This window comes from Piliocolobus tephrosceles, chromosome 1 (genome assembly GCF_002776525.5).
Source record: "Piliocolobus tephrosceles isolate RC106 chromosome 1, ASM277652v3, whole genome shotgun sequence".
Taxonomy (NCBI): domain Eukaryota; kingdom Metazoa; phylum Chordata; class Mammalia; order Primates; family Cercopithecidae; genus Piliocolobus; species Piliocolobus tephrosceles.
The window spans coordinates 127,738,210-127,753,359 of NC_045434.1; the positions used below are offsets into that span (position 1 = coordinate 127,738,210).

At 43.2% G+C, this 15,150-nt stretch overlaps 1 protein-coding gene and 1 non-coding gene across 2 annotated transcripts; both read right to left on the reverse strand.

Annotated features, from left to right (window-relative positions):
• Nucleotides 1-12,591: 12,591 nt before the first annotated feature.
• On the reverse strand, nucleotides 12,592-14,746 carry LOC111555119. Its single transcript, XM_023230994.2, has one exon. The coding sequence runs from the start codon at nucleotides 14,709-14,711 to the stop codon at nucleotides 14,250-14,252; it is 462 nt and encodes a 153-aa protein (XP_023086762.2). The 5' UTR covers nucleotides 14,712-14,746; the 3' UTR covers nucleotides 12,592-14,249.
• TRNAR-UCU lies at nucleotides 13,873-13,957 on the reverse strand. The gene is given in 2 exon segments: nucleotides 13,873-13,908; nucleotides 13,921-13,957. It is a non-coding gene; the product is annotated as a tRNA-Arg (tRNA).
• Nucleotides 14,747-15,150: the final 404 nt, after the last annotated feature.

A 15,150-nucleotide genomic window follows, 5' to 3' on the forward strand; every position in this document is an offset into this window, starting at 1 on the left:
CTTCCTTTTATGTTACTATTCACTTCACCTCTATTTTTCCAGCATACTGCTTCCTTGAGATATCAGCAAATATGAAATCTTTTTTTAATAATAGTTTTGGGGTACATGTGTAGAACGTGCAGGTTACCTAGGTATACATGTGCCATGGTGGTTTGCTGCACCCATCAGCCTATCTACATTAGGTATTTCTCCTAGTAGTATTCCTCCCCTAGGTCCCCACCCACAACACACCTCAGTGTGTGATGTTCCCCTCCCTATGTCCTTGTGTTCTCATTATTGAACTCCCACTTATGAGTGAGAACATGTGGTGTTTGGTTTTCTGTTCTTGTGTTAGGTTGCTGAGATACTTTCCAGCTTCATCCATGTCCCTGCAAAGGACATGAACTCATCCTTTTTTATGTCTACATAGTATTCCATGGTGTATATGTGCCACATGTTCTTTATCATTCATGGGCCTTTGGGTTGGTTCCAAGTCTTTGCTCTTGTGAACAGTGCCACAGTAAACATACGTGTGCATGTGTCTTTACAGTAGAATGATTTATAATCCTTCGGGTATATACCCAGTAATGGGATTGCTGGGTCAAATGGTATTTCTGGTTCTAGATCCTTGCGGAATCGCCACACTGTCTTCCACAATGGTTGAACTAATTTACACTCCCGCCAACAGTGTAAAAGCATTCCTATTTCTCCACATCCTCTCCAACATCTATTGTTTCCTGACTTTTTAATGATCACCATTCTAACTGGTGTGAGATGGTATCTCATTGTGGTTTTGATTTGCATTTCTCTAATGACCAGTGATGATGAGTGTTTTTTCATGTTTGTTGGCTGCATAAATATCTTCTTTTGAGAAGTGTCGTTTCATATCCTTCACCCACTTTTTGATGGGGTTGTTTTCTTCTTGTAAATTTGTTTAAGTTCTTTGTAGATTTCTGGAAATTAGCCCTTTGTCAGATGGATAGATTGCAAATTTTTTCTCCCATTTTGTAGGTTGCCTGTTCACTCTGATAATAGTGTCTTTTGCTGTGCAGAAGCACTTTAATTAGATCCCATTTGTCAATTTTGGCTTTTGTTGCCATTGCTTTTGATGTTTTAGTCATGAAGTCTGCCCACACCTATGTCCGAAATCTCGTATTTACTGGAGTCACAACCTAGTAATAGCAGAACTGACAGTAATATTCATAGGTGGAGTTAGGGAAGCATCTATGTCTGTTCTCTTTTATAAAAAACTACTTTTGTTTCTGGAGTATTATGTTTTGCCTTCTACTGGATAAAATAAGGACTTAGTATGAGAGAATTGTCTCCTTTAGTGCTTCTGGCCTTCTACAAAGATCTGGATATTTAAATAATGGATGAAGTTATGTTTTGCTTTTTAATAAGGAAGTCTTTTGAGAAATAGGTTTTACTGACTTTGGCCTGTGTCACTAAACTCAGTTCACCTACTAGAACTGTTTTTTTTTTTTTTTTTGAGACAGTCTCACTCCATCACCCAGTGCCATCTCAGCTTACTGCAACCTCCACCTCCCAAGTTCAAGTGATTATCGTGCCTCAGCCACCCAAGTAGCTGCGACTACTGGGTATGCCATTATGCCCAGCTAACTTTTATATTTTTAGTACAGATGGGGTTTTGCCATCCTTACCTCCAGTGATCCACCCACCTTGGCCTCCCAAAGTGCTGGGATTACAGGTGTGAGCCACCGTGCCCGGCCAACTGGAACTATTTGAAGGCTTTATACCGGAAAAATGTAAAGAATATAAAGTGCTGCCACAGTCAGGTGTGCTGGTGAAAGAGACCTTCAAAATACCCCTGAGAAGATACTGAAAGATTTCTAAAAGAATGCTGTATTTATACATCATCTGGTTTCAAAATCCTTTTTTTTTTTTTTGTTTTTTTGTTTTTTTGTTTTTTTGAGATGGAGTGTCGCTCTGTCGCCCAGGTTGGAGTGCAGTGGCATGATCTCGGCTCACTGCAACCTCTGCTTCCCGGGTTCAAGCATTTCTCCTGCCTCAGCCTCCTGAGTAACTGGGATTACAGGCACCCACCACCACACCACGCTAATTTTTGTACTTTTAGTAGAGATGGGGTTTCACCATGTTGGCCAGGCTGGTCTTGAACTTCTGACATCAGGTGATCCACCTGCCTCAGCCTCCCAAAGTGCTGGGATTACAGGTGGGAGCCACCATGCCCAGCCCAAAATGTTCTTAAGACAAAGTAGATGCTGTAAGACTACAGTTGATAAAGGTGGGCTCTGGGCTAGGTTCTTAGCATCTAACACAATGAGTTCTGTGTTCAGTGTTCTGCTGTATGATAAACCAACTGCTCTAGAGAAACACCAATATTCCTCTTACTGAAACCTGGGAAAATGTCTATTTTGGGTCCCATAAGTAGGATGTCACAAAAGGAGTCGGGAGCGTGGAGGCTATATAAAAAAGTTCAACAAAACCTTAGTAACTGGTATACACATTAATAGGATCCCATTCTTAGAAACGGCAAGTTAAAGAAAATATCATAATGGGAAAAAAAAAGTTAACATGTACCAGGTATTCAGTCTCAGGTAAAGTGCAATTATTCTCATTGTCACATAGTTTTTGAAGTGAAGAAATGCTTCCAAGAAGTAGGGTCAATACCATGACCTATAATTAAATCATAAGCACATCAGTGTTCTAGAGACATCTCAAATGAACAATGAAATGTAAAATTAGGTAAGTTTGTGCATAGAGGATTTCTAGGACGATATACAAGATACACCTTCAAATCAAGATGGCCCTGTAGTTCCTCAAGCTCAATTTTATCAATTCCAGTTACCCTCATTTCCAGTTCACTTTAGTGAATCACTATCATGGCCTTAGACTCATTGTTTCAGAATTCAGTGGTCAAGATTCTTAACTCAGACTACCCCAATCTGTTATCCTGTTAGCCTTTACTTCAGTTCTCTCCAACTTAGCCTTGGCTGCAATTTGGAATTACCTATGGTGACTTCAAAATGGCTGATGCCTGGGTCTCCCCCCACAAACATTGTGAAATCATGATTTCAAGCCTTTCAGCCACTCATTCTCTGAATCCTCTATCCCCATGAAGATACATTTTTCTCCCTAACCAATCTAGACCCAATTCATCTGTTTCTGTTACTCTCACCTCACCAATCCCAGTCAGAGAAACACTATTCTTACCAGTCCAGATTATTGAGATTCAGGAAAGTATAATGATGCTATTGACTCTCAGCTGGGTTTTCACTGCTACTCCACAATCTATTTATTAAATTTTAAATATTTTCCACCAAATTCATTCATTTATCCTGCAAGTCAGCTAACACAAATAAATTGAGTCCTGTGCATTATATAAGCACTTGGGTACAGCAGGGAAGCTAATGCAGCCTCTACACCCAAAGAGCATGCAGGAGATACCAGACACTTCCATTCTCCCAGAACCCAACTTCCACGCCTAGCCTCAGCAAACTACTTACTCCTTCACTAAACCAGCCACGGCCATCTGATGAAGCCTGCCTTACCACCTCATGGCCCCACCAGTCTAGAGAAACTGTTCCTACATACCTCCTTACTGCTATATTCAATTTTTTTCTCAGTCTTCATCCCTTCTAACCAATGTCTTTTGACACTACTGATCTTCCCCTTCTTGAAGTTTGAGCTGCTCTGCTTTGGTAGCAAGATCAGCTTTTCTGCTTCTACCTAGTCTTTATTTTCTTACTCTACTCTGTCCATCACTTAAATTGTTGGTTTCCCTAATGCCTGCCTTCGTCTTCTTTCTCTATACTGTTTGACTTGAGTGTCTTGTCCTCCCTCTCCTTCAACTTATGCTCTCACCTCTTTAGATGACTCCAGATTCTCCATCCTTACATCTCTATCCCCCACCCTCTGTTGCAGACTCACATTTCCAATTAACTGTGCAAATAAATTAACCATATGAAGTACTAGGAAGTTATCTCAAATTGAACATATCCGGAACCAGACACATCATCTTTCTGAGATGATTAAATAAAAACTAGCACCATGCCTTGCAAATAACAAGTACTCAAAGGGAAGCTACTGTTTCCGTTTTCTCCTGCAACCTCCCCATTGAACAGTTTTAATGAGGCCATACTGCATTTTACTCTCTATGGCTCACCTCTGCCTAATGACACATACAGAAACCCTACATTCAAGACCCGACATTCAAGCCCCTCCACAAAATGACGCCACCACAGGTTTATATTCACTGCTTTCCTACTCATGCCCTAAACTTCACTTGTGCTACTTACTTGCCTATTTCTCTCTCAGCTCTTTTCACAGCCCTTTCTCTGGTTTGCAGGAAACTACATTTCCCAGATTCCCTTGCCCACTGGCTTCACAGTAAGACACTGACAAAAGACAGAGGGGCAGGAAGAGGAGAGAAACCAGGGTATTTCTCTCTGCCTTGGTTTGGGTTGCGGCCCCATCATGCTCCCAGCCCCCACCAGCCAGATGACTCAGGCTTCCAGGTTCTGGTAACACCATCTCCCACTGTCCCTCTGGCACTAGAGGTAGTAGAGGTTTCCCACTGTTGCAGTATCTGAGTTGCCAACACTTTCAGCATTTCTGTCACCTGTGGAACAATTCCCTATATTAAATTATCTACAGCAATGTGTTTTTCTGTCCAAACCTGACTGATAACATTTCAGCCAAACCAAACTACTTGACACTGAGCATTCAGTCAACATATACTGAGTTCCATGCACACCAAGTACCATGACAGGTTCAGCTTTTATGTCTTTGTTCATACGGTTAATTCCACCTAAAATATCTTTCCTGCCTCCATTTCACCTAACAAACTAGTACTGACCTGAAGCCTATTCAGCAACCAATATTTTGAGCATCAAACCACACTAGGTGCTAGGGGTGCACAGGAAAGGAGGTCATCCTAGTCATCACAGAGCTGATAGTCTACATGCTTCAGAATGCCTTTTTCAGATTCTCTCCACTGATGTATATACTCCTATTTGCCTGTGCTTACTTTTACTCCACTTACTTCTATTTAACAAATGTCTATATAGCACTTATCATCAGGGCCTGTTCTAAGGACTTACACATATAACTTATTTTTATGTTACCCTTATGTACCTAAGTTTGTATGTACATATGTAACATTATATTTGTATGTAATAACTTAGGCATTTGGTAAACCTATGAGGTAGGTGCTATTATCCCATTTTATAAGTGAGAAACTGAGGCACAGAGGTTAACCTATGGTCACAGAACTAGTAAGTGTAAATCTCTGTCACACTTTTATTCTTGTCTTGCACTACAGCTATCTGCACACCTATTTCATCATCACTGGCAGAAACTGCTGGACTTTTACTTTCTTCTGTAGTTACAGGACACTTAATTTTTGGCTGAGAATGTGGCCACCTGGGGGAAAAAAGCTGTAATTCCCACCTTCCTATGGGATGTGAGTAGAAAGAAGTAGTATGTGCAGCTTTTAGGAAGTGTCCTTCAAAGATGGATGAGGTTGGAGGAGGGCCCTTCTCTTTCCTTTCATCTCCTTCCCACAAGCTAGTATGTTGACCTGATGGCTCCTATTATGTTGACCAGAAGCAGCCATCTTGGAGCAGGAAGTGGAAGCTGCATTTTGAGGATGGAAGAATAAGAAAGAACCTGGATCTCTCATGATTAAGTAGCTGCTATTCCCTGGTAGCTGTCATTTTTACATGAGAGAGAAAAAGCCTTTATCTTGTAAAGTCCACTGTTATTGTGGGTGTCCTGTCACACTCATAGCTGAAACTGATCCTAATTAATGAAATCACCAATCCATGCTCTCTGTCCCTCACTAGGCTCAACTTTTAAGAAAATACACTCTATCTCACTCATGTTTTTATTTCCTTCGTGCATAGTTCCTTGCACAAACTACTACTCAAAAGTTACATGCTGAGGGTGAGTGGGTTATAAAATATAAACAGATAGATGCAGAAGGTCCCAGATAAGGAGGAAATTGGTATGAAACCGTTCCTGACCTCTGGTCTTTTAGAATCTGTATTGGTCATAGGCGACAAAAAAGTGGCAGTGTCTCATCCTTTAAGGCAGCTTCTGCTTTGTCAATGCCTTCCCTGGGTCCTAGGTATGAGGTAGGGCTGTAAAAGAGAGCACAAGGAAACTAGGTCTTCCAACATGAACACCTTCAGTTGTCCCCTGTCTACCTTCATGCTTTTATCTCTGCCCCCCTCCCACTTGCCTCAGAAGGACAGGCATTTTTCTACCATTCCTAGGCTGATCCTTTCACCTGACTCCCAGAACATCTTTGCATCTTAACTTTCTCATCTGTAAAATGGGGATAATTCACACTTCTTAGAATTAGGGGATAATTAAATGGTAAGGGTTAAATAAATGTTCTGGCATAAAGCAGGTGTTCAAAAAATGTTAGGTGATTCTCTTTTCCTCTTAACCCCCTTCTCCTCCAGAGGAAACGTGCTCCATTGGTTCTTGGGGAAACACCATTTCCCTGCATCTCTTCCTATCTCTCTAGACACCCTCTCCTGGTCTCTTTGGAGGACTCATTATTTACCTATACCTCAAATGTCTGTGCTGGGTTTCTGTCCTCTATACTCAGTCCTCTTTTTTTTTTTTTTTTTTTTTTTTTTTGAGAGAGAGAGTTAGTTTTGCTCTTGTTGCCCAGGCTGGACTGCAATGGCACAATCTCAGCTCACCGCAACCTCCACCTCCTGGGTTCAAGCAATTCTCTTGCCTCAGCCTCCCAAGTAGCTGGGATTACAGGCATGTGCCACCACGCCCAGCTAATTTTGTATTTTTAGTAGAGACAGGGTTTCTCCATGTAGGTCAGGCTGGTCTTGAACTTCTGACCTCACGTGATCCACCCACCTCAGCCTCCCAAAGTGTTGAGATTACAGGCGTGAGCCACCGCGCCTGGCCCATCTTTTCTTACCGTTCACTCTCCCTACACGATCTCATCTATGTCCAGAGCTTCAAGTGCCATCTGTACGATAATGAATTTTAAATCCCAAGCATAGATCTGTCTCCTGAGCTCCAGACCTTCTCTTCTTTTTCTTCCCTCTCCCTATACATTTCCCTTCCTATAATTCTCCTCCTGATATTCTTTCATTCTATAAATACTTATTGAGAGCCTGCTATGTGTTTGGCATTGTATATCCAGCTGCCAGGATGCTCCACAGACCTCAAACTCAACATCTGCAAATCTGAACTCATTTCCATCCTCCATTCCCAAACTCACTTCTTGCTACTTTGTTTGTGGTCCCAGTGACTACTTCAGCACCCACCCATCTGCCTAATTAGAAATGGGAGTCATTCTGACTGCTCCCTCTCTCCTTGACATCCCTTAATTCATCAAGGCCTATCAATTTGGCCTCCCCTGAAACATCTCCAGTTTGTATACTTAACCTTCTCTCCAAACCACCTCCCTGGTTCTAGTCCTCATCATTTTCTTAACTAGATATCTCCGATTGCCTCAGACTGGTCTTCCAACTTTCAGTTTTGTGTTATTCCAGCCCGTGATCCACACTGCAGTCAGATGGTACAAAACACACATCTAATCCTCCTGCTTCTCAACTAAAAACTATTCAGTGGTTTCCCATTGCCTTTAGGGTAAAGTCCACACTCTTCAACACAGTGTACAAGACTTCCAAGATATGATCCCTGCTGGAATCACTCTGAAAAGACATATTTATATGTTTCTCCAATAGTATCAGGAGGAGTTCCTAGAGATGCTTAACAGATGGGCTCCTAATGGGCTTATTAATCACTGAGATTGGGCATATAGTAGAGCATAAAGGGTCAATAAATGTTTTTTAAAAACCAAATTTGAGAAATATTTAATGGATAAGCAGTATTACAGCTACCTGTCTGAAAGTGATCCAGGAACAGGTAGGTATTCTTTTTTCCTTCCTCTTTAGCATTTTTTTGTTTTTGAGACAGAGTTTTGCTCTCGTTGCCCAGGCTGAAGTGCAACTTCCACCTCCTGGGTTCAAACGATTCTCCAACCTCAGCCTCCTGAGTAGCTGGGATTACAGGTATGCACTACCACACCTGGCTAATTTTGTATTTTTAGTAGAGACGGGGTTTCTCCATGTTGGTCAGGTTGGTCTCGAACTCCCGACCTCAGGTGATCTACCCACCTCGGCCTCCCAAAGTGCTGGGATTACAGGCATGAGCCACCATGCCTAGCCTACCTTTAACTTTTTAAAAATTAACTTTTTATTATAAAGGTAAGATGGGCTTATTAAGAAAAAACTTGAAACATTACATACAGGTATACAGTAAAAAGGAAGGCTCCCTCCCTTCATACCACTGCTTCCCCCAACCCAGGACTACCCTAAAGTAACCACTGCTAATTGTTTGAATATCTTTCTAGAAATCATCTATGCATGCACAATGATAGGAATAAACATATATAATTTCTACTGTTACTATGGGCATTATTTAACACAAATGGAATCTCATTTAAAATATTCATCTGCATATCTTATTTTTTCACATAATCTTGGATATTCTTGGATATAGCAGTATATATAGATCTTTCTCATTTTTTAAATGTCTTCGTTGTATTTAATTCTATACATGTACCACACTTTCTTTAAACAGACTATTACTGACGAACATCTAGGTTATTTCCAGTTTGGGAGCCATTACAAACAATGCTGTACTTGCTATTCATTTTATGAGAGAGAGATAATTAAATATCAATCTTTCTAACTATGCAAAAATTATAAAATATTAAAATAAGTATACACCACAACCAGATAGCATCATTTCAAGAATGTAAATTGAGTTAAATATTAGAAAATCTGTTAATATATCATGGAATATTAGATCAAAGAAAAATCTCCATAGATTATAGACAAATAGGGATAGGTATTTTCTTAATGTGATAAAACGTGTGTGTGCTCATGCCACACCAACCCCAAAAGCTAGCGTCATGCTTAGTGGAGAAGCATTTCTATTTCTATAATGACCAGGAACAAGTCAAAGAAGTCCACTATCACCATTATCATGAAAAAATATTTAACATTTTCTGGATATACTGTACTAGCTGATGCTATTACAAGAAAAATAATATTAAGCATAAAAATTAGAAAGGAAAAAGTAAACTTATAATTTGAGTATATTTCCAGGTAACACAACTTAGTCTAACTGAAAAACTATTTTTCCTTTTTTAAATTGAGATATAACTCACTTATCATAAAATTCACCCATTTGAAAAGTGCATAATACAATGGATTTTTGTATATTCATAATTGTGCAACTATCACCACTACTTCCAGAACATTTTCGTCATCCCAAAAAGAAACCCCATATCCATTAGCAGTCAGTCACATCACATTCTCCCCACTCCCAATGCCTGGCAACCACTAATTTACTTTCTGTCTCTATGGATTTGCCTATTTTAGACATTTCATATAAATGGAATCATACGATATATGGTCTTTTGTGACTGGCTTCTTTCACTTAGCATGCTTTCAAGGCTCATTAATATTGTAACATGAATCACTACTTCATTCCTTTTTTTTGCTAAATAATATTTCATCAAATAGGTATACCAGATCTTGTGTATCCAATCATCATTTGATGGACATCTGGATTGTTTTCACTTTCTGGTTATTAAAAACAATGCTAGCCGGGCATGGTGGTTCACACCTGTAATCCCAGCACTTTGGAAGGCTGAGGCAGGCAGATCACTCGAGCCCAGGAGTTCGAGACCAGCCTGGGGCAACATGGCAAAACCCCATCTCTACAAAAAATACAAAAATTAGCAGAGCGTGGTGGTGCACACCTGTAGTCCCAGCTACTTGGGAGGCTGAGATGGGAGGCTCCCTTCAGCTCAAGAGGTCGAGGCTGCAGTGAGCCGTGATCATGCCGCTGCACTCCACTGCACTCCAGCCTGGACAACACAGCAAGACCCTGTCTCAATCACCACAACAAAAATAATGCTGCTATGGATATTCCTGTACATATTTTTGTGTGGACATATGTTTTTAGTTCTCTTGGGGATATACCCAGAAGTGGAATTGCTGGGTCCTAACTCTAATATTTAATTTTTTGAGGAATTGCCAAACTGTTTTCCAAAGAGGCCACACATTTTACATCCCCACTGGCAATGTATGAGGGTTCCAATCCTTGCCAATGCTTGTATTGTCTGTCTTTTTTATTACAGCCATCCTACTGGGTGTGAAGTGGTATCTCATTGTGATTTAGAACTGAAAAATTATTTTAAATAGTAAGATAATTTAATGAGATACAAAATTATTATTTAAAATATCAAAAGCCTTCTTATATATAAATAATAACGAGTTACAAAATACAGTGGAGGAAAGGATTCCAACAAAAAAAGATAAACTATCTGGGAATAAACTTTAAAAAAAAGTCAAGATTTATATTTAACACACTCCAGAAGAGCACAGAAGGACTGAAAATGAAAAGGCATACTTGTTCTTTATTTCCTCCTGTTGCTCTTACACAGGAAGATTCCACATCCTTATTAGTTCAATTCTCATTGCTCTCTCTCTCTCTCTGTCTCTCTGTCTCTCTCTCTCTCTCTCTCTCTCTCTCGACAGAGTCTGGCTCTGTCACCCAGGCCGGAGTGTAGTCATGCAATCTCACCTCACTGCAACCTCCACCTCCCAGGTTCAAGTGATTCTCATGCCTCAGCCTCCCAAGCAGCTGGGATTACAGGCATGTGCCAACATGCCCAGCTAATTTTTATATTTTTTGTAGAGACGGGGTTTCGCCATGTTGGCCAGACTCATCTCAAATTCCTGGCCTCAAGTAATCCACCTGCCTTGGCCTCCCAAAATGCTGGGATTACAGACATGAGCCACAGCACCTGGCCCAGTTCTATTTTAATCTATAAATATAACATGACTCCAACAAAAATACCTCCTAAAATTAGAGCCAGACTAGCTGTAGCCAAAGCTCATGTGAAAAGATGATAAGGAATTGTGGTTTTACCCATAGACCCAGCCTTTCTGGGTTATCATCCAGGCTTGTTGCTTATTAACTGCATATCCTTGCACAAGTTACTTAACCTCGCTGTCTAAGATGCCTCTCCCATGAAAGGGGATAATAGTATCTGCCTGGTAGGGCTGTCAGGAGGATTAAATGAAGATACATAGAGCACTGAGAATAGTACCTGGCATATAACAAGTGCCAAATAAGTGCTAACTAGTATTATTTGCTGAGGAAAAATAATAATTCAAGAACGGGTAGAAAAATCTTTAAAAAAAAAAACAAGAGTAATGAGAGAGGACTGACCCTACTAAATGGTAACACAGCACAGTTCTGGTGAATCAAAATTAAGACAGAAAAGTCAGTAGAATAGAGCAGATAATCCAGAAACCCATATGCAGAAGAGAATCCAGAAACCCGTATGCATGTGGGAATTTAGAAAATTATAAATGTGGGGCGGACATGGTGGCTCACACCTGTAATCCCAGCACTTTAGGAAGCCAAGGCAGGTGGATCGCCTGAGCTCAGGAGTTCAAGACCAGCCTGGCCAACATGGCGAAACCCCGTCGTCTCCACTAAAAATACAAAAATTAGCCAGGTGTGGTGGCCTGCGCCTGTAATCCCAGCTACTCGGGAGGCTGAGGCAAGAGAATCGCTTGAACCTGGGAGGTGGAGGTTGCAGTGAGCTGAGATTGTACCACTGCACTCCAGCCTGGGCGACAGAGCAAGACTCTGCTTAAAATATATATATATAAATATATATATTTATATATATAAATGTGGCATTTCAAATGACATTGTGTAGATAAGGAGTGTTCATTCAAAGTGATTTTGGGACAAAACTCCCACTGCACTCCTTACACAAAAACACATTCCAGATGAAGCAAAGATAAATAAAACCATAAAAATAAAGCCATTAAAGAAATAAGAATCTGAGTGTAGTATGGCTCCAAACCCAGAAGCCATAAAAGACTGATAAATCCTAAAACATGAATTTCTGTAAGACAGAAAAACAAAACAAAATGCCATAAACAAATCAAATGACAAAAAGACTGAAAAAGAATAATTGTAACATATATCACAAAGGGCTGTTTATCATGATACCACAGAAAAATGAACACAACTGAAGAACAGATAAATCACAAGAAAAAAATTCCAAATTATTCTCTGTATGGAAAGATATTCATCTTGATTCATAATAAAAGACATAGGCCAGGCATAGTAGCTCCCGTCTGTCATCCCAGCACTTAGGGAGATCAAGATGGGAGGATCACTTGAGTCCAGGAGTTCAACACCAGCTTAGACAACATAGAGTGACCCCCATCTCTACAAAAAATTTTTAAAATTAGCCGGGTATGTCAGCATGCACCTGTAGTTCCAACTACCTGGAAGGCTGAGGTGGAAGCACTGCTTGAGCCCAGGAGGTTGAGGGTGCAATGAGCTGTGATAGTGCCACTGCACTCCCATCTGGGCAACAGAACAAGACCCTGTCTCAAATAATAGTAATAATATAAACACAAATTTTTAAAAATCAATATAAGAGACATGAATTAAAATCACAGCTAGAAACCACCTTTTGAGAACATGTGGGTTGTGGGGAAACAGGCACTCACACACATTGCTAGGGAGAGAAAAATGGATACGATCTCTAAGGGGCAATTTGCCAATATATATTAAAAAAAGTACAGATTAAGAACGCACAAAACTTTGAACCAGCAATTCAACTTTCTAGGAATCTATCCTACAGATACATGTACCTGTACTTGTATACAATAATATAAGAACAAGGATGTTCACTGATGCATTGTTTGTAATAGGAAAATACTGGAAATCTAAATGTCCAGCTATTAGGGACTGTTAAATCATATGTACAATGGAACAAGGCAGCTCTACATGTATTCATAAGTAAAACAAGCAAGTATAGCATACTACAATTTGTGTTTTTAAAAGGATACATATCACATATATCAATAACACTGTTATTTATGACATATTTATGACAAAAGATGTTAAAAATGCTGCTATGGGCATAAAATAAATCTGAAAATATTTCCAAGAAACCATTACCACTAATGGCTTGTGGAGAGAATTGCGAGGCTGGCCTATAGGAATAACAAGGATGCTTACTTTTCCCTGTACCTTTTTTGACAATTTTCGATTTTGTATCTTTTGTGTGAATTACCTTTCATTGTTTTTTACGAGTTTAAGATTCCATTCATTCCTGGATTTATTTGCTAACCTTGTGCAAAGCTAACAGTTGTCAGAAAAAGATATAGTAACTCCTGTCTTGAGGAGCTGATGGCTAGTGGGCCTAGGACCTCTTTGCACTGGAATAATGGGGGAGGTGAGCAGGTGACCTTATCAGAAATGCAGATTCCTGGGCTCCACCCTAGACGGACCGAATTAAGAGTCCCAGAGTGACGGCAGAAATCCCCATTTTTGACGGGCTCCCGCTGGGATTCGGGTGCCTGCTCATCTGGAAGCCTCCATGCTGGAGAGGTAGTCAGCACAGCGCACGCAGGGTGTAGGCGCGTTTTCTCGTACCTCCCTCGCAGCCACAATCCCGCTAGAGGCGTGGGGGTGTCACCCGAGACCCGGGCCTCCCCTACACTTTCCTTTAGGCCGAAACCGCGAGCCCTCGCTTCGCTGTCGCTTTTCCTTCGCCGCTGCCGCCATCGCTCTTCTCAGGACCTAGATCGACTGCCGAGTCGGCTGAGCCGGGCCCTGAGCCACCGAGGCTCCGGGAGCTGAGGGGCTCGGCACCCTTCGAGCCGCTTAAGAGCAAAGGACCGCAAGAGCCGAATGCAGTGAACTGCGAGAGCAGGGAATGAGAGACAAGTTAAACCGTTCAGCCGAAAAACAAAAAGGAAATAGGAGACATGACAGGAGAAGAAAGTAGATTGTGAGGGGTAGGGATAAAAAGCGTTACGACTCCGCCGGGACTCGAACCCGGAACCTTTGAATGCCTTCAGCCTCTAGAAGTCCAATGCGCTATCCATTGCGCCACGGAGCCACCTGTTGGAGTCTTGGCGCATCTGCCATGTTAAGCCAGAGGCGACGGCCCCGCGCTCTTCCGACCGCCCCTCCAGTCGTCAGTGTCACCGAGACCCAGCCGCCGCACTCAGGACACTGCCATTCACCTCAAACGCGGGCCGCAGGCTCCCGGCCTCCCCGCAGTGGTCGCCCCTCAACAAGGTCGGCGACCCAGTTGAGCGAAGAGCGGCCGCAGTCCGCCGGTCCCAGGTGGTCGGTGTGAGGGCAGCGGCAACCCGGTCTCCTTCACGGTCCGGGCCCAGCCGTACAAATCACAGTCGCGCTTTTCCCTCCCCGGCTCCCTTCCTGCCCCAAGCGCCCCGCCTACCAGGTCTCTCTGGTGGCCGCTCCAGCCCGACCGGGACCCCAGAGTTGCAGGCCCAGGCCGGCCGTTGCACCGTTAAGCCGGGCCGCTGACGCCGGGCACTTACGTCGCGCCTGTGAGCGGCCGAGGCCGAGCGGCCACCCCTCAGGCTGCGAGACGTAGACGGCGACCCCTCTCGGGCCTGGGCTCTTCCCTCGCGGCCCGGGCCGGCCGGCGGCCAGCCTAGACCTGAGGCGGCGAGCGCCAGCCGCGGCGACGTCTGTGTGCGTGCTTGTGCGTGTTTATTTGCGCGGGGTTCGGAAAAATGGGGTTTGGGTTGCATTTCGCTCCCCACAGACCCAGAGCCGAATTTCTGAGGTATCCGGGCTCTGGTGGACTGAGGGGGGCGACGCGCCCCGCGCCGCAGCATCCTCCGACAGCTCGTCTTGCCGCCAGCACCTGCCTCCAAGGACGCCGCGCAGCCGCCCCGAGTCCGCGCGCCCGGGGCCCGCGACTGCGTGGGCGGAAGCTGAGAGGGTGCCAGCACGCGTGGGAGCGCTGGGAGCATGCGTGTGCGGGTGCATGTGGCCGGAGGGCGCGCGCTCGAGCGCGGCCGCCAGGTTTTCCCAGTGGCTGGGACGGCAGAGGGCCTGGCACCGCTGCCCGGAAGGGTGCGGTCGCCACGAATCAGAGGCGGATGGGTGCGGACCTGCAGGTCTCCAGTGCCCGCAGTGATCCCCATCCGCAAGACCCCGAAGTCCTTTGAAATAGACTTTCAAAGCCGCGTGGTTGCTCTGCTGCTGCCGCGGCGAGACCAAACGCCCGGCTCCCGCTCCTATTAGCTCGCCGCAGCCCCAGCCCCGCCTACG